Source organism: Manacus candei, unplaced genomic scaffold (assembly GCF_025592945.1).
Source record: "Manacus candei isolate 608988 ecotype Guabito, Panama unplaced genomic scaffold, ASM2559294v1 h1tg000067l, whole genome shotgun sequence".
NCBI lineage: Eukaryota > Metazoa > Chordata > Aves > Passeriformes > Pipridae > Manacus > Manacus candei.
This window is the reverse complement of record NW_026138115.1, coordinates 15,464,120-15,489,402: the sequence shown is the minus strand read 5'-3', so window position 1 is coordinate 15,489,402 and position 25,283 is coordinate 15,464,120. Positions and strand designations below refer to the sequence as shown.

Sequence of the window (25,283 nt, the reverse complement as noted above, 5' to 3'; positions counted from 1 at the left end):
AAATATATCATTTTTCAAAACTGTTCACAAAGAAGTGCTAACCTTTTACAGGTTCAGTATCTAAAAACTATTGCAACATTATTCCTGCGTTTTACATTGAGATGTTCAATCAGAAAGAACACAGGTATTTCTACAACTTTAAAATATTTGCCTTAACAAAAGAACAAGTTATCATCAGCTAGGGTTTTTTATTTACTTGAATGACTGAGAAAAGTGACATATATTTAAAAAAAAAAACAAACAGCAATAACTGTTTGCATGAAGTTTCATTTTCAGTGTTGAAGCAGACTTGTTGAAACATGCATTTCCTTCCTATATTAAAGGCAGAGGATAAAGCCTTAAAATGTTCATACACAATTTCTTCACAGGAAGCTACTGGTAAATGAGGTGCTAGATATCTATGTTACCACAGGAACTAGATGTTTTTAATGCAATGCAAATGTTGACTTTCTTTGACAAATTAAACTATGTGACTGTAATTAAGTGAATTCAAGGAAACAAATCTTCAGTTAAATATACTGAAATACCACACTTAGACTGCAATCAACTGTGTTGTCTTTAGAGGCTTCTTGCACTCCTCTTCTCTTTAAGTCAAGTGTATGATTTAATCTGACAAGCACCACAGTTAGATAGCTATGGTCTGAAAAACATTTCACTTTCACATATGTAAACACATGAAAGAACTGCCTTCAGTAGAAGCTGTTAATATTAAACTATCCACAGATGGAAATTATTATGTACGCTGCACTTCCACTCAGACATCAATACCAGCAGACAGTAGTTTGAATGCTCTGTCTGTAACCTGCCTTATTTTGGAAAGTAGCAAGAGAAGATTACTCGGTTGCAGCAGTCACTGTGTGACTATGCTGACTTGCCAGAATCAGGGAACTCCCAAAACAAAAGCCCTTTCTCGACAAAGGATTTGCTAGTACCAGTAGGCATAGTAGGACTCACATAGCACAAAGCTTTTTTCCAGCATCTTAGAGACACAATTTTTTTCAAAACTTAAGGTTTAGTTTGATCTTCTATCATGTACTTCATAATTTTAAGTATATTGTACATATATATATTACATATATGCATATATGTAATTATAAAATTATTTTCATGTAAGTATCTTGCACTATTAGAATGCCCACAGCAGAAGCCAGACTCAGCAGCTTGATTGTGCCTAATTGCATAGAGCTAATAAGAAAGAGAAAAAATTATACACATGATGATACAAAGGTATACCTTTGTACCACAGCCAAATGAGACAATACAATGATTCAATACAAAACCCTTCAGGCAATCTTTGCACAATTCTGATTCATCCTATCATATGCAAATATTGCCTTTTTCCTCCTCCTCCATCCTCTTTTCCCCCCCTCCTCCCCTCCCCCCCCCCCCCTCGCCCCAATGTCTGTATAAATGCATCCCAGCTGACACTGTTTACATATCATCCTTACCAATTTAGGGATAATCAGCAGGTCTTTGGGCTTAGCCACAGACACTGGTTTGGAAAGTTCTGGCATTGGACAGAGGAGGTCTAGACAAACCTGCTTGGTGAGGCTTGTCTAAAAAGTAAGTCTGGGGGTAGTAAGTCTGGGGGCAGTTGTGTCCTCTAATAGCTGTTTCCAATCCAGAAAAACAAGATTATATATTAGAAAGGAAAGCACCACTGAACATGTCCAGGTGATAATAATGGAGGTAAAAAAGCTGCATTGATTGCCACTATTCCTCAAAACACAAATAGTGTGATCTTGTACCAATTTAATGATCTTGAACCAATTCACAAGACCCGGAACAAACATGAATGATGTCTCAGAGATACTATAGGGAAGTAAAGTGTGTGCTGCAGTGTTTGCCCGTTTTTGGTACTTTCAGTATGTGCAAACCCTTTCACTAGCACATAGAAATTACAAGAACTTAGCTCTGAGTGTATGTTTCCTTAGATGTACTACACACTCCTAAAGAATTCCTACTGTTATAGTCTCAGAGCATCTACAAGTCCCCAGTTTAAGCCATCATGACTTAGATGAAGGATCATAAACTGACAACTATTATCACTGTATGTCTTTCCCAAAAACAAAATAGGTGATTTAAGAAAAAGTGACAACTACCTGAGGACAAAAATCCTCTCCTCTTCTAAGCTGAAGAGTGAAATACCCATAAAAACTCTCCATGGGATCACTAACAAGTAGTATTCAAAAACATCAGTAGACACAGCACATATGAAACTGCAGAATATGTACATCTTAAGTGGTTTACCATTTTCTCTTCTACCTATCTTCCTAGATATTTAAAAAATATTAGGTGCATGATTGATGCAATTTTTAATGCTTTTCTAAATATACATCTTGTAACTTGAAATTATTGGCTTGATTATGTTTTATATCTTATCTAGTTGTACTGAACCTCTGAAACAATAATACTGGTGCAAATTAGATCAGAAAAGTGCCAATGTAGTTTGAATTAGTCACAAGAAATTCAGTCCTACAGCATTTAGTGCATGGCAGATAGTACCAGGACTACTGTTATTTTATGGCAAAGCCTAAATTTAGTAAGCCATTCCAAATTTACTTTCTGTATCCTGAAGTCATTTAATTCAGGGTTCACTTGAACTCTGAATATCATAGACATGTAATGCTTCAGGAAAAAAGGGAACTACATTTTAAATATGTTTTGTTGATCTGGTTTTGATTTTCAGTAAGTTTCAATATTTTAAACAATTGTAGAAAAGCAAGAAAACTAAAAAAAAAAAGCATAAAATACTTTGGAATTAATTTAAATTCCTATTTCAATATTTAACTTTCAGTGTCCGATTCACTGAGTTCTTGATTCTCAATTCTGTTCAGTGCATGACCCAAGATTCACCTGGTGGATCTGGCACTAAATCTACGTGAACGTTACTTAGGATTGGTTTACTCACAGCCTCTATTTTACCTTCTATTATTTTTAAATGAAATCTAGATTTTGGAGCAAATTCCAGGAGCACTACCCAAAACAGCATATGGGTTTTTATTAAATATACAAAAACGCTGAAAACAAGTTCCCATTAAGGCAGAGAGGACTGTACAGTGTACATCACTGGAGCATGGGAGAATAACTTGAGGGTGACAGAATAAAACATAACTATGAGTGGTATTAATTCATAGTTAACTCGAGTGCCTTCAAGAGAAAATATAATTTTGCCTCTGAGGATCTTCGGTCTAATGAACTCTACTTTAGCCATCAGAAAAGGACTTTAACTATTTACAAGTGGTTTAAGGCATGAAGATGCTCTCAGCTGCAGCACCCCAGCACTTCTTTTACCCTTCCCTCAAGGGCCCTTTTTTTCCAGTTCAGTGATCTGGCGAGGCATACAAGGCTCTGTAGGGACCGGCACTGGGAAAAGGAGACACTGTCTTCTGTAGGAGTGTGGGAAGAAAAGGCTTCTTAGAGTGGGTAGTTCTGAGTCACTGGAAACGACTCCTTATTTTAGTGGGGTAAGAGAGAAGGGCATCTGCATTAAGTGCTGGGTGCAAGGGAAGAAAGAGAAAACACCACCTACAACTCAAGACAATTCCCTCCTAGAGTCTACTGTGTTAGTTCTGCAGAATCACTCTTCTATATGTAGCTAAAAAGCCTCAAGCCAGCTCTGCTTATAACCAATCTACAGAGGCAAGAAACCAGGTGCTTTGTATTGTCAGTGATACATAAATACTTCTTTTAACTAAAACTACTTACATTTTAAACTATTTAGCAAATAATAATTATAATTCTTGATTCTTCATCAAAAAGCAAAGATAATACGTAACATTCCACTTACCTAAGCCCCATTCCTATTTTAAATGCAAAGCTCAGCTAGACTTCTTCTGAGAAATCACTTCTGATGTGTCCATAAAATGACCTTAATATATCAACATTCATTGCTTTTAAAAGAACGAAAAAACCTTACCAAAATAATGGAAACATATATTTTAAAAAAATAGAAATAAAATTCTATTGTGTTACATAAATGTATTTTGAAGTAAAAACATAGATGGTTAACATATTTTCTTTTGACAAAAGAAACACAATTTTGTTTTTCCTCCAATTACCTTTTTTGCTTTTTTTTTTCATTACTCCCTTTAGTTGCTGCTAATTTAGGGTAATCCACCATCAGAGAGATTGGTAGATTCATCACTTTTCAGACAGCACATACTCAGAATAAAATTATCATAGATATTACAAAACCCCTGTTTTAGATCTACCTGTTTGTATTGCTTATGGGTATCCTGTGGAACTGGAATTCTGGGGTATACTACAATAACAATGTATGTGTTTTAGGAAGACATAAAAACCTCATCCCTGGAAGTTTTCAATGGGGCTTTGAGCAACTGGTCTATTGAAAGGTGGTCCTGATCATGGTAGGTGAGTTGGAACAACACAATCTTTAAGGTCCCTTCCAACCCAAACCATTCTATGATTCTATGAAATAAAGTTATTTCTTTCAAAGAGATAGATGTTTGGCCATGAAAAACTTCACTTCAGCATAACAAAGTATTCCTCAGTTTAACTATGTAGTATTTCCAAAATGGAAAACATTTGCAAAGCCTGTTCTTTTCCAGCTGCACTTCAAATACATGCTGCAAGGGAAAGATGCCAACATTTCTTAGTTTTAAAAACTTGAAACATTAAAGACAAATCAAACTGCTTTAGAAAATCCATACTGAAAATCAAAGAGAACAACCTTTGACATGAAGTACCCACTAAAAAAAAATAGCATTGCTTTCTCATTTAGACTTGATACTCTTTTCGTATAGAGCTGTAACTTACTTGTAGACTGTTCCTGTTTATTTCCACAGAAATACAGAATGCCAGACTGTTTGGGGTTTTTTAAATGCAACCGTAGCCCGAAAAAAAGAGCTACCGCAATAGTAGTATGGTATTAGAAGTTTAGTACTGGTGAGCACTTGAAGATCAGGTTTGTTCAGCTTAAAAATAAAATCTTTATTTTCTACATTACTGCAGCAAATTCCCAAGTCAAGTTCAAAAGTCAAGTTCAAATTTTCTTCCCATGTGTTACTACCAGTATAAAATAGGGCTTCAATCTAACCAATGACCTCCGTCATGCCTAAGAAGTGAAGAAGTCACTTCTGTTTTGAAATATGTTGTTAATTAATGTTGTTCATTTTACTGTTTAGCAGAAGAATTATGATCCTCACTTTGGAATCTGGACTATACTTTCTGATTTAATTCCTGCATTTTTCCACATTCATACTGATAATCCTAAAAGAGAATGTTGCTGATAGTATGATAGGGAGTAAATTCAGTACATACCTCATAGCCAGGGCTGACAGGAGACTGAGACAGGAAGTTGGAAAGAAGAAAAAGCAGAACAAAGAAATAAGAGGGAGAAAAAGACAGAAAACAACGTTACTTTAGAAGCAAGCGTGAATGTGGGATCATGTTATACTCTCATTCTTTGTTATAGAATAGAATGCAGAAGAATTGCATTTGAGCTATGACATGTACAATTCTGGGTTGCATTGTATCCTCCTAGTTCTACTTCATTTTTAGCATTTCTGTTGATGAGTTTCACGCTACTAAGTTAAGAATCAGAAATAGATATCGTCCAAATTTCAGATTTTTAAAGCTGTACTCAAATACAGTCGCCATTCAACTTTCAGCTCCAATGAAATACTTTATTGGCTAATGAAAACACTTATATCCAAACTGAAACTGTTTCTGTGTGTGATGGTTCCCTATGCAGGGCTAATTAAAGTACAAGTATGTTTTGCATGATTCCGCATTATCCTGTCTCAAAGATTTTTCAAATGACACAATTTCATATGATATGGCATAACTTATTCACTTTATAAGTGTCATTTTTCCAGACTTACATGCTTAATTCAACACTGTGACCTAAAGTTGGTTCCTTTTAGGTGCACACGACATCAACAACCAAAAAAAAACCTCCTGAGTTTAATAATTACATGTATCAAAGATCTTCAGGAATTTCTTCTCTCTCCACTACTCTGATTCCACATGGTAATTAGGGGTGAAAATACATTTATTTTAGTCCTATTTAAAGAATTGACAGATATCTCATTGAATTCAATGCTCCTAAACAGAGCTTGTATTTTGTTAGCAGCCATTCAAGTCACACATCAATATTAATAAAGAATGATACAATTTTGCGAACGAGGACAATGTTTTTTCAGTATATTCACACAGACTGTAAAAAAATGAAACCAATTCCAAAGTGCAGGGCTTTGATTGGTACCACTGTACAAACTGTCATAAAACTTATCTCAGAATTACTGCAGAAGAATGGAGTCCAAAGGACAGATCTGATACAGGAGAACTGACAAAGCTTATGTACATACAAAAAGAGCGGAAGGGGGGGAGGGAATTGAAATACATTCAACGCAAAAAAACCAAAAGAGAACAAAAGACACATAGAACCCATATGTGAGAGCATTTCTGAAAATCTGGTAAATGATACCATGATTTCATGAAATAAAAGTGAAATCAGAAAGCTATTTGATTTCTCTAGGCTAATGCCCATCCCTTTACCTACTGTAAATATATTTTCTTTGTGCAAGCACACGTGTGCACATGTGTGATGTTCAGAATCATTAAAAGAGGTACACCAATGATTACAAGTCCTTAGAGAAGTATAGCCTGCAGTATAGATGAAACTTAATGTATATCTTCACTGGCAACTTAATGTTTGAAACCATTTTGCAATACATAGCTTTGCCAAACAAGTATTTCATATAAGAATGTATCAGCAAACAACACAGCCATATAACTAAACATGTTTGCAAATTGAAAATTTTTTGCTACGTTGTAACTGTACAGTGCAGTGAACATTCATAGACCATATAGGAATACAATTTTTTAAGCAAAATTTCAGAAAAAAAAAATCAGAATTAAGGCCAGCCTACATAAAAATTTTCTGTCTTGGCCTAAGCAATTTCCGAAACAACCTGCTGAGAACTATGATTAATCTGTAAACATTTGTTGCTGTAGTTTGCAGAACTTAAGCACCTTACTCATTTATGCAGCTTTTAAATTAAAAATACAGATTCATAATGTTAACCTTAATTTCCAAGTAGCTTTAGACTAATGATAATCAGTAGCATAAGTACATAATTATGGTTCGTAGATGGTACTGCATCTAACACCAGGTCTACATAATTTGCAATAGTGTCCTTTTAGTATGTCAAGTTTAATAAGTTTATTATTCTAATTGAGAGGAAAACATGATAATTGTTGTGTGTACTTATAAATCCTTTCCTCTCTTTTAAACCTTAAGGTTTTCAAAACTTTCACTTAGAAGTGGATTCATTTACACATTCTGTAAAATCTTAACTATTCAAGTATATTATGACCATCGGTGTTACAAAGAACAAACATGACGAAGATAAAAAATACATATCATTGTCATTTACTCCAATCAACATTTTGTTGCCAGATGAGTTGATTTCATAACAGAAAACTAATAAATTAATGCATATATAAGTATACCATATACTTACATGTGCCTGCATGTATACATCTACATATACATCTAACACACACACACCCACACACCCCTACATACATCAACAACAAAGACCTGTCTAAGGGTCTAATGGAGATTTCTCCTACTTTCTTCTTCACACTCAGAAACATGCTAAATACAAAGGCTCCAACTAATTAACTACAGCCTTGGCTGTGACAGATACTCAGTTTGATACTGAGCTGTCTGGGTCACAATGTTCTAATGAGGCAAACCTCTCCTGTATAATAAAACAAGGGATATAATGGTCCAATACAGAAGAAATTCAACTTCTAGTTCCAGAGAAGACATTCTCCAAGATATAGCTACTCATGTTAGCACAGGTAGCAGTTTCATACCTCAAAAATAACCTAATTCTTGACGAAGGAGGAGACTCCTGGGAGTATGAGAAGTGGCACATACCTTAAATCCACATACCTTAAGCTGGTGACCTCCCTTTTATGTCAAGATGCCTTTTCTCACTTTATAATCTACATACCACCCTCCTCTGTAGCCTATAACAGGCAAAACCAGATTCTATAGCACTAAATATCATTGTTTCTTAGCAGCTCCACCCATGGCCTCTACAGCTAGGGAATCCCATACCAGAAGGGCTTCATCCGGCACACTGGGTGAGGGTTCTGCAGAAACTGTACGAACAGTGCTGAGTCCTGTCAGGGAGACATTTGACAGGCGTCTTTTCCGTACACCACTGCAGTTGTTAGGGATTTTAAATGCACATCTCTTATGGTAGTTTAGACCACATCCTGAAAAGAGAAATTTAAAACCATCTGATTATGGCTTATTACTGTAAAAAAGGCAAATAATTTTGGATTTTTTCAAAAACAAGCATTCAAGAACTCAAAAATACTACCCTTATTTTCGATTAAACTTTTTTCCTCTACTCTGCTCCTATATTCTAACAAATTTTTACAGAGATAATGTTATCAGTTCCAAATAGTTACATCTACAACAGTATTTTTTCTTTGATTTTTCAAAATCTATGGTCTCAAAAAGCAGGAAATTTCTTGATCAGCATTTGGGAGGTAAGGAAGTCTTTCACAGCAAATGGTATCTCCTATTGGATACAGTCTATCAGAAGTCAAATAGTTGTGGCAAAATCAGAAAACATAACTATTACAACCTCCTATGGACTGACAGTAATTTCAGTTAAATAATCTGAATTAATGTGATACAGAACGAGACAAAAGCTGAGACTCATAAGGGAAGTAGAGCAAAAAAGAGACAGCCTTTTCTTAAAATACATATAGACCATTTTTTTTGCACTTCAGGTTACAGGGCCATATCTAGGAGGCCTCAGAGCAGTCAAAAGGATCAGTTCTTTAATCAATTAATTACTTTGATAGGTCTTACTGTCTCTAACCAATTTAAAAGCAGCATCAGAGACAACACATAGAAACGGAATGGACAAGTCTCTTCTTGAGGCTGAAAAACTGCATCTCGCTGCAGCTTACCTTCGCATTTGAGTCCCTGGCGCACCAGTCCCCACAGCATCTCTCCACAATGGTCACAAAAGGCTGGAGCTCGATAGGAATGAACAAATAAAGCATGGGGCCGGATTTGAAAGTCTTCAAATGTAGCAGAAGCTGCAACAGCAAGATCATTCAAAAATTAACAGAATTAGTAACATAACTAATATTCTTCATTTATTTAGTACTTCATCACAGAACAAAGCAAAACTCTTTTTGGTCACTATGATGATGAACCTTGAATTTGGTATTGTTCACTGTATTATATTTTGAAGATAAAAAGATTGATGATATACCTTCATACTACAATGACCACTGGAAAAAGCATAAAGCTGCATTTGCAAACCTGCAGCAGTAACGTCTCTGAGAATATTTTTCCAATAAAAACAGGAGGATAATAGCATATCAAACATTTACCAAAATTTCCAGAGTTCAATTAAATGTCAGAAATTTTTCAAAATACTCTTTTACAGGCTTGACTCTCTACACCTGAAGATACTTCCATAAAATAGACCAAACACATCCAGTAAAGAAATACCGTAAGGGTTTTTTGACAAGTAAATGAAAATGTATCCAAAATAGGCCATTTCTGCTGATGATTTGGTCTATTTGATTCAGCACTCTTTGTTGGTATCGGTGAACTGATCACTCAAGTAAAAAATTCATATTAGAGCTTAAAAAGAAAACATGTAATGATATACCCAATCATCAATAAAGAAAAAAACCTTGCAGAGCAGCCTGGAAGATGGTTGTGCATTTTCTGAAGCACCTAATCCCATCAAAGTGACATGAGCCTGCAACTAGTGTAACAGCTGCAAAAGTCAGAGGAGCTAGATAAAGTTACTAGTGGAAACTATAAACTACAATGTTTTAAGAACTGTTTTTAGTACAGAGACAAGCAGTACCACAATACTTTTAAAAATACACTTAAATGAAATTTTTTCTTTTTCTTATTGAATATGTTAAACATATTTCAAATAGTCTACTGAAAAATAATATCTGTTAAATGTGGTTAAGCATTAATCACACATACAAACATTCAATCTCATTCAGACTGCCATTTAAACAGGTTATTTAAGTGTGTGCTTACTGTTCACAGGTATCAGTATGAATGAACCAGGTATGTAACCACTTCAAAGAAATATTCTGCCTTCCAACAGAAATACATTCCTGATTTGCAACAGAAAGAAAAAAGGAAAGAAGGAACCAATAAAAACACAACCCTTTTTTTTTTAATGTTTCATTCAAAGGAATTCCTGAAAGATCCAAATATCCTGGCTTGTTCCTTGTCTACTAATGAAAAGAGAACCAAAAATCTGCATACCGATCAAGAAGAGGTTTTTAACTAAGTAGAATAGAGTACCAATAAAAGACCTATGCCCTGCACTCAGTTCCTTCTCTGAAAAGAACTGCTACTCTTAGGAAAAACTTTTCCAGAACTGTCCACAGAAAAATATGCTTCTAGTCTTAACCAGTCTTGGGATCTATTAACATAGCTATATGGAATATGGACAATCCAATGACTCCAGTAATATCAAACCTCCCCTTTCTTAAATTTTTATTAGAACAATCCAAATCACCTAACAGTTTTTTAAATTCAGCATTTCACTTTCTTCCAGATTTATTTCATAAAAAGCCATACTAAAAAAGCTTACTTAATTCTTAAAATTAGGACTTCATAAAACAGTCAAACATATTAGAACATCCTGAAACTAAATTAAATAGTTTTATATTTATTTAAAAATGTTAGGTCAGGTGTCGCAGTCTGAAGAGGGGACGGGACACGAGGAAGGATGCAAGCAGAGTTCTCTATTCAGGCGTGTCCACTCTCTTTTTATCCGCTCGGGAGCAGAACGGGTCAGAACATAGGGCAGAGCATGAGACCAACAAGCAGAGGGACAAACCAGCATAGGGACACTGGCAAAAGGGGGAGGAGTGGGGGCAAACTCATGCAAGCCTCGGCTTGTCCAGGCTGTGCACTGTGCAGTGTGAATACAATGAAACCACATAATAACAGCCAAGTCCACACGACAAAGTCCTGCCAATCGCTGCACACTTCTGTCCACCCCCGGAACTGTTCCATCCTGAATCGTGTTCCCTCACAGTCAGGTATATTTTTCAGACTCAAGGGCTTTCAAACACATAAGGATACTTGTTCAAATATGTTACTTTTCTATTTTTTTCCAGACTTCAGTGGTCAAGTTCACTGTCAAGACAATGCTCACTCTGTAATAACAACGGTCTCCATGGTCTACTAGAAAACACAACTCATCACAGAATCACAGAATGGGTCAGGTTGAAAGGTAACACAGTGGAACATCTGGTCCAACCTCCCTGCTCAAGAAGGGTCATCCTAGAGCACACTGCACAGGATTGCATCCGGACAGTTCTTGAATATCTCAAGTGAGGGAGACCCCACAGCCCCTCCGGGCAACCTGTTCCAGTGCTCAGTCACCCCACACAGTAAAGAAGTTCTTCCTCATATCCAGACAGAACTTCCTGTGCATCAGTTTCTGCCCGTTGCCTTTTGTCCTATTACTTGGTACAACGAGAAGAGTCTGGCTCCATCCTCTTGACATCCTCCCTTCAGAACACATTTTTAGATACTGAACAGATCTCTTGTGATTTTACTTTGTCTAGGACTTAGAGTGAACCACCTTTTTGTGCACATCACCAGATGTTTTTCTGTAATTCCAATCAAATCAAAGAATATATTGGAAGAATCAAGCACTCACACTTTAAAATATATTTTGACATTACTTAAAATATGAAAATACATATAAAGAGAACAAAATACAGGTATATTAACTTCCCTATTTAATTGCATATTGAAGACAGGAATTAGGACAATACCTCCCCAGCAGATCACTGGCCTGTGGTGTTTGAGAAGGGTTTGTTTTTCTGGGCCTCTATTATCACAGCACACAGCCACCAGGAGGAAAAATTGCCACAGTCAGGCAACAGACACTTCTATGGTCCTACCATATATGGGTATCAACTGAGCTGCAACAGGTCAGCAGCTGGATGAGATCAAATTATACATGAAAATCATACTGACCCTTGGTAATTCACTTCATCTCCTCTTGCCTCATCTATGAAATCATGATATACATGTGAAGACACGGTCGTCAGCATTCTGGAAACTTCAGTCACATGACATGCTAAGACATACTGTCTCAGCAACTCAGACCACTACAAACACATTGCTAAGCCTTCCCATCTCTTGTCTACCTCAGACTTTCCATCTAGAATTCAGAGCCTCAGCTCTTCTCTTCTGGACTTTTGCTCTTGAATTTTACAAGGCATATTTACCTACAGCTTTATGAATAATATTGTGATTAACATCTCTGATCCTTGCATAACAAAATGACCATGGAAAAGCTATGTATCTAGGAACTTTCTCAAGAATATGCACCAAAACTGAAACACTGTGCCCTACCAGCTTCCAACAGAACTGTAAGGTACACTTCTTTGTCTTGTGACTGTCTCTAGTTTATATTTGCACATACACATATAAAATCAAGAAGCTTACAAAAACAAGATACTCAGTGAGCATGCATTTCTCTCCCAGGGAGAAGACAAGGAAGACCATACTGCAAGACCTTCAAGACATGATAGCCATGAATTTTGATTACATATATACGTGAATTTTAGAGATGCAAACTTTTTGTTTATAAAAATAGACTTTCCTAAGGTTGTTTCTAAAAGCATAAAAGTAATAATCAAAGCACTAGTAAAAGAAAAGTGATATGTACAATAAAAACAGTCTAAATCTCAATCTGGCAAAGGATTTAAGCATGCATGTAAGTTCATGTCAATTTCATTGACTAACTCCCTAAAGTTATGCATGTATTTAAGTTCTATTTTGCGTAAGTGATGTTTGCTAAGTTGGAAGACTGGGGAGGAGTTTTACATCGATTTACTGTGTAGTTTTTCAAATAGTATGAACAGTGCAGCAACACACAAGTAGTTTTGCCTTAGGGATCTATCTACTCATTTGGCTCTCTTCCTTTGCTCTGAATCCCGTTCCATCTGAAGCTGTTAAGTGGATGGAAAGTACTTTGTTGTTGAGTGTCATTTTCTCAACGGCAATTTTGTTGTACTGGTCTCTTCCCACTCTCCACTGCCCTTTCACAAATGGTGAAAAAATAATTTATATCATTTCCATTAAAGCTGTAACTGAACCTGCTGGTCTCCCTGCAAGTTAATTAATGGGTTATCATGGCTCATGTTCTTGTAATAAAAAAATATTTCTAGTCTCAAGGCAAAAAAATTTAGAAATTACTTTATTATATCTTTTGTTTAGTTTATATTTAGTTCAAATAAATTCCAAACTTAGCAGTAATAGCATTTATGTAGTTATAGGGAAGCAGAAATCAAATGTAAAGAGCCCTCCTGAAGTATGGAACTTGAAGTTGTTGTGGCAGTTATTATAAACACACATGCAGTTTTATATACCTAGTTTTTTCATTTAAATTACTTTCAATTTAAATATCCTTAGAATTTCTTGTACATCACACACTGCAAAACAGAGATGATAAATTTTCAAAGAAACTGTCTTTCAAAGGAAGCTTAAATTTTGCCTGTTTAATTGATTACTGAATTAACATTGTGATTATTGACAGAAAAGGAAATTGTCTCTGCTGAATTATGGCTGGATTTAAGTAGCTCTGCAGCTGGTTAGGTTGTTGTTTTCATGGTGAACTCACCCTCCTGTATCTGCCACAGCTGCTATAACACAAAGTATGTATTAAACTTAAGACAGCAGGGATGAGCTGACTGGCAAAACTGTTCACTTACCATGACCTGAACTGTATTTCTGTGACAGTAAGCAAGCAAGAACCAGTAACGAAGGGTCCACCTGAACTGAAAGGCCCTGAAAGTTATGCTCAGAACCTCTAGAAACCAAAAATCACAGAAAGGCACAAAATGGTTTCAGGGAGCAGCAAAGGGCTGTTAGATCCTACATCCCTACATGGGATTTTGAGGCTGGAATAAAAGGGTGTGCAGACCACCATTCCAACAAATGATTACTAAACTACTTACTCCACAGGCAAATATTCTTAGGCTCCACCCATACAAGTGGTCAGCAAGGAACTGAACTTAAACTAGTAGACAAGGAACACCAACCTCTTGGTTGAAAAAGTAACTGAGGCAAGTTCTAGGAATTCTCAAAAAGAGATACCAATGGTATAAGCAGTGACAAATACCATTCTTTTTCTACATTTCAACCCTCCTGACTGAATAACTGCAACTTATAATATCACTTTATGTAACGATATATTTAAAAATCCATATAATTTTATACTGACATGATAAATATTCAAAAGTAAAAGGTAGGGAGGTGAAATCCATTTTACTTTAAATAAGCTTTAAATCTGGCAAGTACTGCAGAATACAGTAATATGAAGAATACAAAACATCACCCTTTCTCCTTCTTTTGAAACTGTTTTGGCAATGTTCCACTCTATTGAAAGGCTTGGAAGTGTTTGGGGTTTTAATTTTTAAGGTAAAAACAGTGATTTTCCAGGCTTCAGATTTACGTGTTCTCATCAGGCTCAACAGAGAGAGCATTCTGGTTCGTCTTCTCATGAAATGATGTTATTTCAGATCACTACTCACTGAAACTAGTGTGTCATCAGGCCTTGATCTGGAAATATGTTAGCTAGCAAGTCACACAAATCTTCTATCTGTATAAACATGCATAATTCATATTTCTCATTCTGCAACCAGTTCAGCGCAGTTGACTTTCTGTGGCTAGAAGTAGTACAGCTTAAATTTTCAGAGCATGCAATTCCAGAAGCAGTCCTTTATGAATTAGGTCCTTCTTTTAAACTTCTTCCATCATCTTGCAAGTTGTAAGTTTTTAAAATTATATGTCTAGAAAGCCTTTTATGTAGTCACTAACATTTAAAGTTTTAACTTTAAGAATATTCCTGTGTTATTCACTGAAAAAATAAAAGCCCTGCGGATGAAAGATTTTTTTTTTCCAAATTAAATGGAGACCTTTCTTATTAACAAAAAAAGCTTCTGTAATCAGGCTATCCTTTTGCTTTGACAAAGCACTGATGGGATGAAGACAACTTTCTAGCTGTATGTAAAATTGTGCAGTTAAAAAAAGGGGGGCCTCCAAATATTCCTATATATATGTATATTTACCCTGTAAAACTTACTACTCTGCAGAAAAGTTTGCAATATTATGTTCTAATATGACACTGTTTTACTGTTAACTCCCAGACTAACTTGTCATCATCTATTTAAGCTTTCCTAGTATCACCAAAAACAGACATTAAAACTACAACAGTTTTGACAAGACTATTTCATCAAGTCTGTTCAGGACTTGGCTGTTAATGGTTACTACTCCTTGTTCTGGGCTTAGGAGCAGATCTATCATTCAGCACACTTGTAAAGGAAAACAAGACGTTGTAAATGAGAAAGGTAAGGTCTTGCTTTCAGAAAGATGCAAAGGATTTACTCATCATTTTGTGTTCCAAGTCCAAAAGGGCTTTGAACTATTAGTAGAGGTGAGATCCTACTAATACGAGTAACAGAGCTGCACATAATGGGCACTGTAATCTAGCATCCATGACTCTCATAGCAGAAGAAACCATCAATCACAAGACTAGACACATCTTGTAGCTATGAAAAGCATGCATTCTCCTGCTACCTTCCCTCACTTGCAATGCATTTAAGAGTAATGTATCCCATTGACTTCCCATAGGCATTTGTAACTGAGCGCATGGTTACAAGAAGTGCTGGCATTCAGGTAATTAGCTGCAGGAGGAGGGGATGGAGTGAGAGATAAATTTTCAGAATTGAATTTGTAACTCTTGAGCAGAAGACTTCTACTTGCTAACTGCAGCCTAGTTGCAATTTTTTTATATCACCCAGACTAATCAAAAGTGGCATGTCCTCAATCCTCCAGTGAGACATACAGGAAACTAAATCACCTGCTCCAAGGTTGATTACATGTTGCGCTTCTGCACATGAACTATTTAGTTTGGAAACATGACAAGGCTGAGTGTGCAGAAAGCTGAGGAGGTAGAAGAGAAAGGTCCCCAAAAAGAAGCAGTCATCTCAGAAAGAAGAGAGGCTGGAAAGGTGAGGGTGAAAATCCTGCACAGAGGTAAAATGTTGAAAACAGGGGAAGATCCCAGAGATCCGAAAGATGGAGGCCAGAGGACCTCCATGCAATTTGATCAATGATGCCAAAGACTGGTAGCTGTAAGAGCAGTGGCACACCAGGAACAAACAAGACTTTGTGCCCAGTCTTCTGTGGCCAGTAGCTACCTCCTTTCTGGGAAGGGCAGTGGGAAGCTGGCAAATGTAAGACTGGGAAGGGAGCAAATGAGCCGGTGTGGGAGGCATCCAAGTAAGGTAAAGGTTCTCATCTCCCTGGTCCCAGTATCCAGATTCCCTATGGGCTGTTGTTTACACTGTCTCATTGGTGATGTGAGATTTAAGCAATAAATGAAAGGAGATACTAAACCATTTGCAATCATTTGTCTTGTGCTAGCTTAGACCTTTAAGGAGATTTTTAATAGAAGATTAAAATTGATGAGTCAACATGCTTGATTCATCTGTACACTCTGAATTTTTGAAATTCAGTTTTCATGTACTTGTATTCATTTGTGAATGATTCCACAGTTTCAAACCTACAAACCAGACAGCACAGTAGGTTTAACTTCATTTAAAATCCCACCACACAATTCTTTCACTATGAAGTTAGCCATTTTTCAGCCAAGTGGAAAAAACAGCAATACCTTAGTTCACAGATTCAGGCCCTGTCAATCATAAAGCACTGCAGAAGTATCAATTTAGCATAGGAAAACAAAATTAAATACTCTGGAATTTTACTGGAGCTATTGCTGCAGTGTTCAAAATTAATTCTGACTACTGGCAGTAAGAAGCAGCTCCAAATGAAAAATAAAGTCTCTTGTTCCTTTTCTATGTGCTGACTCATCTAAATCAATATCAAAAGTATATGCTGCAAGTCCTTTACATCTTTATTTCCTCTTTCTTTATAAGTTCTTCACAGCTCTTTTGCATGGATTCTGAAAAAAAACTCTTCTTCAAAAAGAAGAGGTGCTTAAAAAGAATTAGTAGCACTTGTAAAACTTCTTTAATTCCCACAAGTTTCTTTCATAAAAGGTTAAGAAATTTTTGGTTACTTGGGGAATAAATGCTACTGGCTAAAAAAATAAGTATAATGCAATTAGAAATGCAACCTTATGTTGAATTCACTAAGGAACAACGGAACTTCTGCACACATTAAACTATTTTTAACACACTTTACTGCTAACTACCTGTAAAAGTCTAGATATCTTTCAGAGTTACCCTAAGAATTCATAAGTACAGATTAAATACAAGCAGGGTTTTTTGCATGATATCATTGGATGTCCACAGGTCCTGACGGGTTGTACCCAAAAGTGCTGAGGGAACTGCCTGATGTCCTTGCGAGGCCTTACTCTCAGTAATCTTTGAATTATCACGGTGACTGGGAGAAGTGTCCAAATTCTGGAGGAAACTAAATGTCACTTCTACCTTCAAGAAGGGTAAAAAAGAGGATCAAAGGGAACTACATGCCAGTCAGCCTCACCTGAAGTACCCAGAAGGCGATGAAACAACTAACCCTGGAAATATATGAACACTTCTGGAATAGGCTTTAGCGTCTGTCTCATTAATAATGCTTTTTTCAGGCCTCAGATCTTTCATATGGGACCATCAGAGGTAAGGAACAGAAGCATGACTGTATATATGAGTTGTCTCAGCCTCACTTGTATCTTTCTGGGATAACACTAGAAAAGGGAGAAGAGAAATTAAAAATGCGAAAGAAATGCACAAGATGACATAATCTGAAAGAAAGAAATTAATTATTGCTCTGAATTGTGGATGATTTTTTAAAATGGATTACAGCAATTCAAGAATTACTCATCGTGAAAACATCTCCAGTGCCTGACCAGGTAGATCAGAAGGTCAAAATAAGCAAAATGTTTAGTTGCTCCACTAAAGGTAACAGAAGTGTTCTACTGACTTAACAAGTTTACCCAGTATGTCACTCATGCACATAAATAAGTAGAAATTAACACTGGGAAATGGTGATACCAATATTCCCTACTTGACATTCTGTGTTCAGTTCCTCTGAGACAGATCCAAAAAGTTGTATGGTAAGAGAGAGAAACTGACAAATGAGGAAAACCAGTGGAGGCATGGAAGAGACTTCCATATAAGGAGAGATTAAAAGATTGGAATTGTTTTGTTTGTAGAGGAAGTGAGTAAGAGTTTACTGGATTCAAGAAGAGGGGGAAGCAAAAAAAAAAATCAAACCAGGAAACAACAAGAACTTCTGTAGAATAACCTTCTGCATCAAAAAACTAGAGTGATAGAAGTCTTCATGTCCTAAGAAGCAGGAAAGCTTAACAAAATTCTTTTTGGCAAGTCACATCTTAACTATGTTAACATAACATTTTTGGGGCCTCTTTAAAAGCCAGAGTGAGACAGATTTTAGTTGGAATGACAATGTCTCCAGGCTTGAGTTACACTACCATCCAGATATAAAAACCAGCAGACTACAACCTGTGGCAGTTCCTGAGTCTCTTCCTCCTCAGTTTCCGCTTCAAATTGTGATATCCCCCAAGGGAAGGAGATTTGCTTGTTTGTGCTCAGACCTCCTTTAGCTACAAACCTCAAGCACTTCCTAAAAGATGTGTATCTTACCACAAAGGGTTGCAAACATCATTTACTGGAAATTACCATGGACTATTTGGTCTTTCAAAATCAAAGCCAGCAGTCAGTCAATAGAAGTGAATACAATGAGTTCAATAGTGATATTGAAAAATACATTTTTTTACATTAAGCCATTTGAAACCTACTGGAGCACCGAGTTATTGAGACCATGACTTCAGAAAGCCTGAACACAGTAGGGTTTTTTTTCCTGACATACATCCAAGCAGTGTAAAATACACAGTTATATAATACAATTCATCTGATGGGCAAGTTATTCCAAGTTACCTTTCATTTTTCAATATGATGAATCATTTACAGCTAAGAGTCATTCAAGACTCACTACTATAATTTAACAAATACACTGATACAAAAGTTTCATCAAGCATGTTTAACACATCTATCAAACAAAAGCTTGTAAGACAAATCAAAAAGTTGTCTGCTTAGCCAAAGTAAGGCTTGTTCCCCATTAAATTTGTAGCTAATGAGAATGAACCAGGGAGGTAATTATTTGATGAAAGAGGATGGAGTCTGGTGACGAAAAGAGAATTCTTCAAATGGTGGCTGTTTCATGATTAAAATCTGTGTTAGTAGCAAAAACAACAAAAAGAATATGAAGAACAGAGAAAAAGAAAAAAAAATTTAATTGAAGTTTTCTTACTCAAATATTCAAAAAGGATGATTTAAACTTCCAAAAGAGGTGAAAACCTTTTTCCTAATATACAGCTTCAAGTGACCCTATAGCAATGATCTCCAAAGTGAGGTGCACACACCCCTGGGTCTGCACAAGACAACCCACTAGGGTGCAGAAAGAAAATATTATAACTTAAGCAATATAAGAAAATAAATATATATATATTGAGGGTGTGGCCTCAAAGATTCTTAGTGATTCTTAGTGATTCTTAGCACAGTAAAAAAGTTTGGACTTTGCCACTCTATCTTTAAGAAAAGCTCAAGTGCTTTTAAGTACATATCCTGCGAAAGAATTTATAGCTATGTCCAAGTTTCACACACCACAGAGGTAAGGAGAGACTAAACAGATTAAATAAATTTGTAAAACAGTAAACAGAGTTGATTTATCCTTTGATGACAATACATTATTATCATGCACATTTTTTTCTATCAATGCCTTTTTAATTATAAGCATTTCATATTGATTCAGACTGCTAATCAGATGATAACATTGCACTGTAAGTCTAAATAAGCATAAAAATATTCATTAATATATAGGAAAAAGGTACCTCAGACTCCAAGTTTCATTCATTACCTCAGGTCTTTTGAGAAAGGATTAGTTGAAGTGTGGGCTGCTGAAGTATAATACTTGAATAACCTATTGAGATACTGTTACTAAGTGAATTGTGTTAAACTCAGTCAAAATTATAATATCTAAAAGCTTTTAAAAAAGGGTAAATGTGGTAGGTATCATATTAAGAAAACTGAGTAAAAATTAATAAGAAATATTTTAAAAATTGCTTCACTGAACTAAGATGTTTTAAGGAGAATAAGGGCTTTTTTTAACTCCAAAGCCTTTAACACATAAAATTAAAATCGAGAATTAATTTGGTCTACTGTAGAAGCTGATAGACATTTTTTTAAAACATTAACTCCAATTAATGTAGCTAAACAGCTTCAATTCCACCTTCCTTGAAAAGCTAGCTATACAACTTACTGATGCACAACAATTAAAAATCATGTAATTACTTTTTCTATCTTAATCATAATGACACAGAAATTTGCAGGCATTGAGGTTATCCCTGTTAAACTAATGTAACATGAAACATGTTTCTTTTCAGTGAAATCATGTCATAAGAATACAAAAGCATAAGAACGACTGGATCAGACAAAAATCTAAGCCTGGAATCCTGTCTTTGAAAGAGGAGTTCCTAAAGCAGCATCAGCATTCTCTGAAGCAGAGAAGGTAACAAAGGTAGATGACACAAGGGCAGTGACATTACAAGACATTTTCTGTTTTGCTGCCATTGCTGACACTTGACACTTTACTAGTCATGCTTTCATGATCATTCATGAACGTATTTTAACAGCACAGACCTACAAACCTTGCTTTGCAACCTGCTCCTACTGTGAAAACAGCATGCATTTCTACCCTTTGTTTCCCAAGTCCTAAATAGTTATTTTTCCATTTGAGCTTCTTTCATGAAGCATAGTTTCTTTATGAGCATTTGGAAAAAGAGTATTTGGAAAAAAAGCATTTGTATTAAATCTGGAGAACCAAATAAACTACCTCAAATGAACAGAAAATTTTATTAAATTTTATTAAACAGCAAACAAATAAACTGAAAATGTATTATCTCAAAAAAATGGATAATTAAAGGTGCATAAGGTAGGATGTCTGACCTGATCTATTAGCTTGCAGTGGAACAGTGACCTCTCATATAAAGGCCCTGTCCTGACAGAAGGATTTGTGTAACTTTTCTCAAGGAAAATTAATCCTTCCTATCAACAGTATTTTTTTACAACATTTAGTTTAATTTTTTCTAAATACAAAATGACATTATTTAGGATTACCAACTAATCAAGCTTTAAAAATGACATCTAAAATCCTGAGTGAGAAATCATTAAAGTTCAAAAAGCTTACTTAAAAACTTAATTTTGTTCCTATGACGAAATACACGGTTTGCTTTCTTGCAATCCACGTTCACAAAATCTTGCCATTATTTTTTTTTTTGCTGCTGAAATAATCACTAAATACTAAAAACATATAGAAAGGCCCAAGGAAGAACAACTAGCATGGCCTGTATTTCTGCAAGAGCGCTAGGAGCAAAGTTGACACATTATTAATTTCACTACTAACATCTGCCTGTCACACATCATTTTATTCAGTGTGCAGTGTCAATAATGCAGCCAGAGAATATAAGGGAATTATGTTGATGCCTATTTTTTCATCCTATTTTTACCTACTCTGTCTTGCAGCAGAAAGAAAATAATAGGAGGGCAAGACAGGAGAGGGAGTTCAGAAAGATTCTGCTGAACTAAAAAAAAATACAAACCTTGAGGTCTATATCCAGAAGGTAAAAATTACCAGACTTATAAACAGAAGAAAAGACAATGAGGTAAACATAAAAAAAGAAGGAAATAATCTTTGAATTCTAAGAACTTCAAACACAAAGTCATCTATCTGAAATTCATGATCCAAGAACGATGCAGACTAATGAACAGTGAGGGACACAAAATCAAGTCACTTTAGCCTAATCACTAATAAGTCTTACTTCTACAGAAATAAGAAAATAGATGACAGATAGAGACTAGAAGGACATAGAGGATGACTAATTGTTAAAAACACCATCTTAAACAGAATAGAAAAAAGATATCTGTATTTCTCAAGACACCAGAAAAAGAGCGAGTTAACATAGTCATGAAGGCACCAAGAGAAGAAGGATGCTCTTCAATCACAATGAAGCAAAATCACAAACTGTGACCATCTATGTAAGTACTATAAAATTATGTTCAAAAATCTAACATCATAGCGTTTCATCTCAAGGAGCTGGCAGCTGAACTAACATTCCAATCCAGTTGTGTTAACATATGGCATTTACTCTAATTGTATAGCTATCCACAGCTATTTTACTCAGTTCAATATATTTAACATAGACAATATAAGCTGTACTGAATCCAAATAAAATGTCCACATTAGTAACCAGGTGATGTATCATCCACCTGATAAGAAAACAGCAACAGCTTCTTAACAAAAGCAGTGGATCAATTTCTGCCCTCATCAGCTCAGCGAGGGAACGTCAAGTAGCTGCTATTTGACTTTCTCACTTCAGGAATCCTGCCAAGTTGAACACAACTGCTCACAGCAAGCAGATTAAGTACATTTCACTAATTCGCACAAGAGGCTAATGTTTCATTGTCTGCCTTCCAGCAGCAGACAAAAACCTCTCACATCCCAATGTAACTTTGCCCCAGTAAAAACAAGGTAATTTTTTTATAAGCAAACTCCTATTAAAATTTTAACTATACAATTGGGTTTTTTTCTCTATACCATGAACAGACTTGACAAATTTACACAGCAATTTTTAATAAACTTCATAGGATAGGACATAAACTATGCTGGAAAGAACATAAGTCTAAAGGCACCTAAAGCAATTGTTTCCTTGAAGTTCTAGAAAAACAGAACTCAAAAAGAGAATACAGATGTACAGAGCCCAAGTAACTCTCATCTGTCAGCTTGTTCTGCACAGTCTGTGCATCCATTTAAGGGAAAAAGAGTAAATAACAGTTAATCTGAAAAAAGTTACAGATACACATATGAAGTGGTAGAGCTTGCATCTATAGAGAGCTTAAAATAGTAACTTCAAAACATCTTCCCTTTTACAATGGGGTTAACTTCACCCAGAGGATGACTGGGCACTGGAACAGGCTCCCCAGGGAAGTGGTCACAGCACCAAGCCTGACAGAGTTCAAGAAGCATTTGGACAATACTCTCAGGCACATGGTGTGATTCTTGGGGGTGGCCCTGTGCAAGACCAGAGTTGGACTCAGTGATCCTTGTGGGACCCTTCCAACTTGGCATATTCTGTGATCCTGTGATTTACAACCCATATCTCATGTAATAACTTAATGTAAAAACTTGCTAATTATTTACCTTCTCCAGAAAGAAAGGATATGAAGGACAGCACCTCTCTATCAATTAATCTCACCTTAATATCAATTCATTGGCATTAAAGAATTGCAGCCAAAATAAATTATTTTTAAAATCTAGTTAAAATAACACTGAATATCTCCAAAACCCTAGGAGCTAGCTTAAAGAAAAGAGTTTACCACAGCAAAAATATTCCATTCTGTTCAAATCTATTGTGAATTTTACATTATGCTATTTTGATAATTCATGTTTGCATCCTTTATTTCATAGTGGAACATGAAAGTTAACTTTTCAGAGCTTCAGCTGAAGTTTTTGGCAAATATTACTTGATCACATCAAGCCTGAAGAACATTTTTCAGCTTCAACTCACTTTACATAGATCTGCTTCCTTTTCTTGAGCAAACACTAAGACCACATTTTAGACAGAGAGAGACCTAAACAGATGCAACTTCTGGTTTCTCTTCCTTTCGGTGTTTATAAATGACTGACTACTCATTTGCAGCCATCTTTGATTGTAACTTTGACTGCAATTTCTGTACCTGCTTCCTGATTTTGGGCTGCCTACTCATTTCTGACAGTATTAGAACCAAAAGGAATCCTTCCTACAAATATACCTTGATAAAATCCTTTCTCTAAAGATTTGTATCCCTTTCAGTCTGAAATGCAATAAAACTAAGGTGTTGGATTCAATAAACACATTAGTGGAGATTTCCACAGCAGTAGTAAAAGATTTTCCTCTTTTGTGCATGTGAAGACAAGATGAACAAGATTTGAAGAAAAATGAAATAGAAAATGCACAGCTAAGAAAACAGAAATATGTAAGCTGTACATAACTGACAGAAGCGTATTAGTGGTACTGTTCAGTGAATGCCCAAGAGTGCAGCCTAAGAAACCAAATGCATTCAACATATAAATTCATGGGTTTAATAGATTTCTCAAGTGTCCCCATGTGTGCTGGTTTAAAGGTAAACCGGCAGGGGAAATGAGCTCAACTCAAAGGAGAGATTATAAATCAGAATAACAATTTAATAAAATAATACAATAAGTATGATTATACAGACAAACAGTTGGTTTTAACCCACAAAACCCAAATGTATAACTCAGCACCCTGGGGCATGAACAGAGTGGTGTTCTTTGGGCCCCCTGAGTCCAAAGTAAAAGGAGAGGGGAAAACCTGTTGGTGAGAGTGCTGTTGTAGTCCAGTCGAGAGTGGTGATTGCAGTCTGGTTGGGAGTGGTGGTCTGCAGTCTGATTGAGAGTGGTGGTCTGCAGTCTTCCTCTGGATCCCACGAGTGGTTAAAAAAGTCCCAAGACTCCAAGGTTATATAACCTCCAGTTCAGGCAGGAATGCCCAGTACCTCCCTCAGGGTGGGGAGTTCCACAATGGATGTGAGGACAGGAGCATCCTCTTATCTCGCAGGCCTCTTAACATCCAGGCTGCTCTGGGCAGATGGTGTAAATGGCCTACTGGTAACAGTTTCTGGGAAATGGCATGGAAAGCTATAGAATATACAGTTTTGGGTTACACTCATACAGTGATGAACTGGTCCCAGCTGTTCTAACTAGGACACCATGTTATTATACAAATACTCTCAAGAATCCCATGTAGTCACTGAAACAAAGTGTTCAAACACATTTAAAAAAAAAAAAACACATAAAAGGAAGAAAATAAGAAGTTAAAATAAAACTGTATTTATGAGAGCTACTAATGTTCATAACAAAAGTTCCTTTTTCCCTCTTTTAATGTGCAGCTGACCAAATCTGTAACTCAACACACCCTTTTGCTTCCACTCTTACAATAATGCCAATCCTTTCACTTCCAAAATGCCAGAATCTATACTGGCACTGAACCACAATTCATCTGGCTGACTGCAACAGCCTGTGCTTATCTCCTCCGGACCAGTCAGCAGACAGACACACAACATTTGTTCAGCAGCTTTCATGATTCTTGCACTCTATTAAAATCCTACTGCAT

At 36.1% G+C, this 25,283-nt stretch overlaps 1 protein-coding gene across 2 annotated transcripts in view; it reads right to left on the bottom strand.

The window, feature by feature from the left end:
• Positions 1-25,283, bottom strand: part of PRKD1 (protein kinase D1) — a 130,624-nt gene that overhangs the window by 39,998 nt on the left and 65,343 nt on the right. Inside the window, exons 3-5 of one of the 2 annotated variants that reach the window (XM_051806255.1) lie at positions 8,968-9,099; positions 8,099-8,259; positions 5,284-5,307 (exon numbers count right to left, since the gene is read on the bottom strand). In XM_051806255.1, the coding sequence (XP_051662215.1) occupies positions 5,284-5,307; positions 8,099-8,259; positions 8,968-9,099 (317 nt within the window). The remainder of the gene's footprint in view (positions 1-5,283; positions 5,308-8,098; positions 8,260-8,967; positions 9,100-25,283) is intronic. The other variant, XM_051806256.1, reaches the window with a different exon arrangement.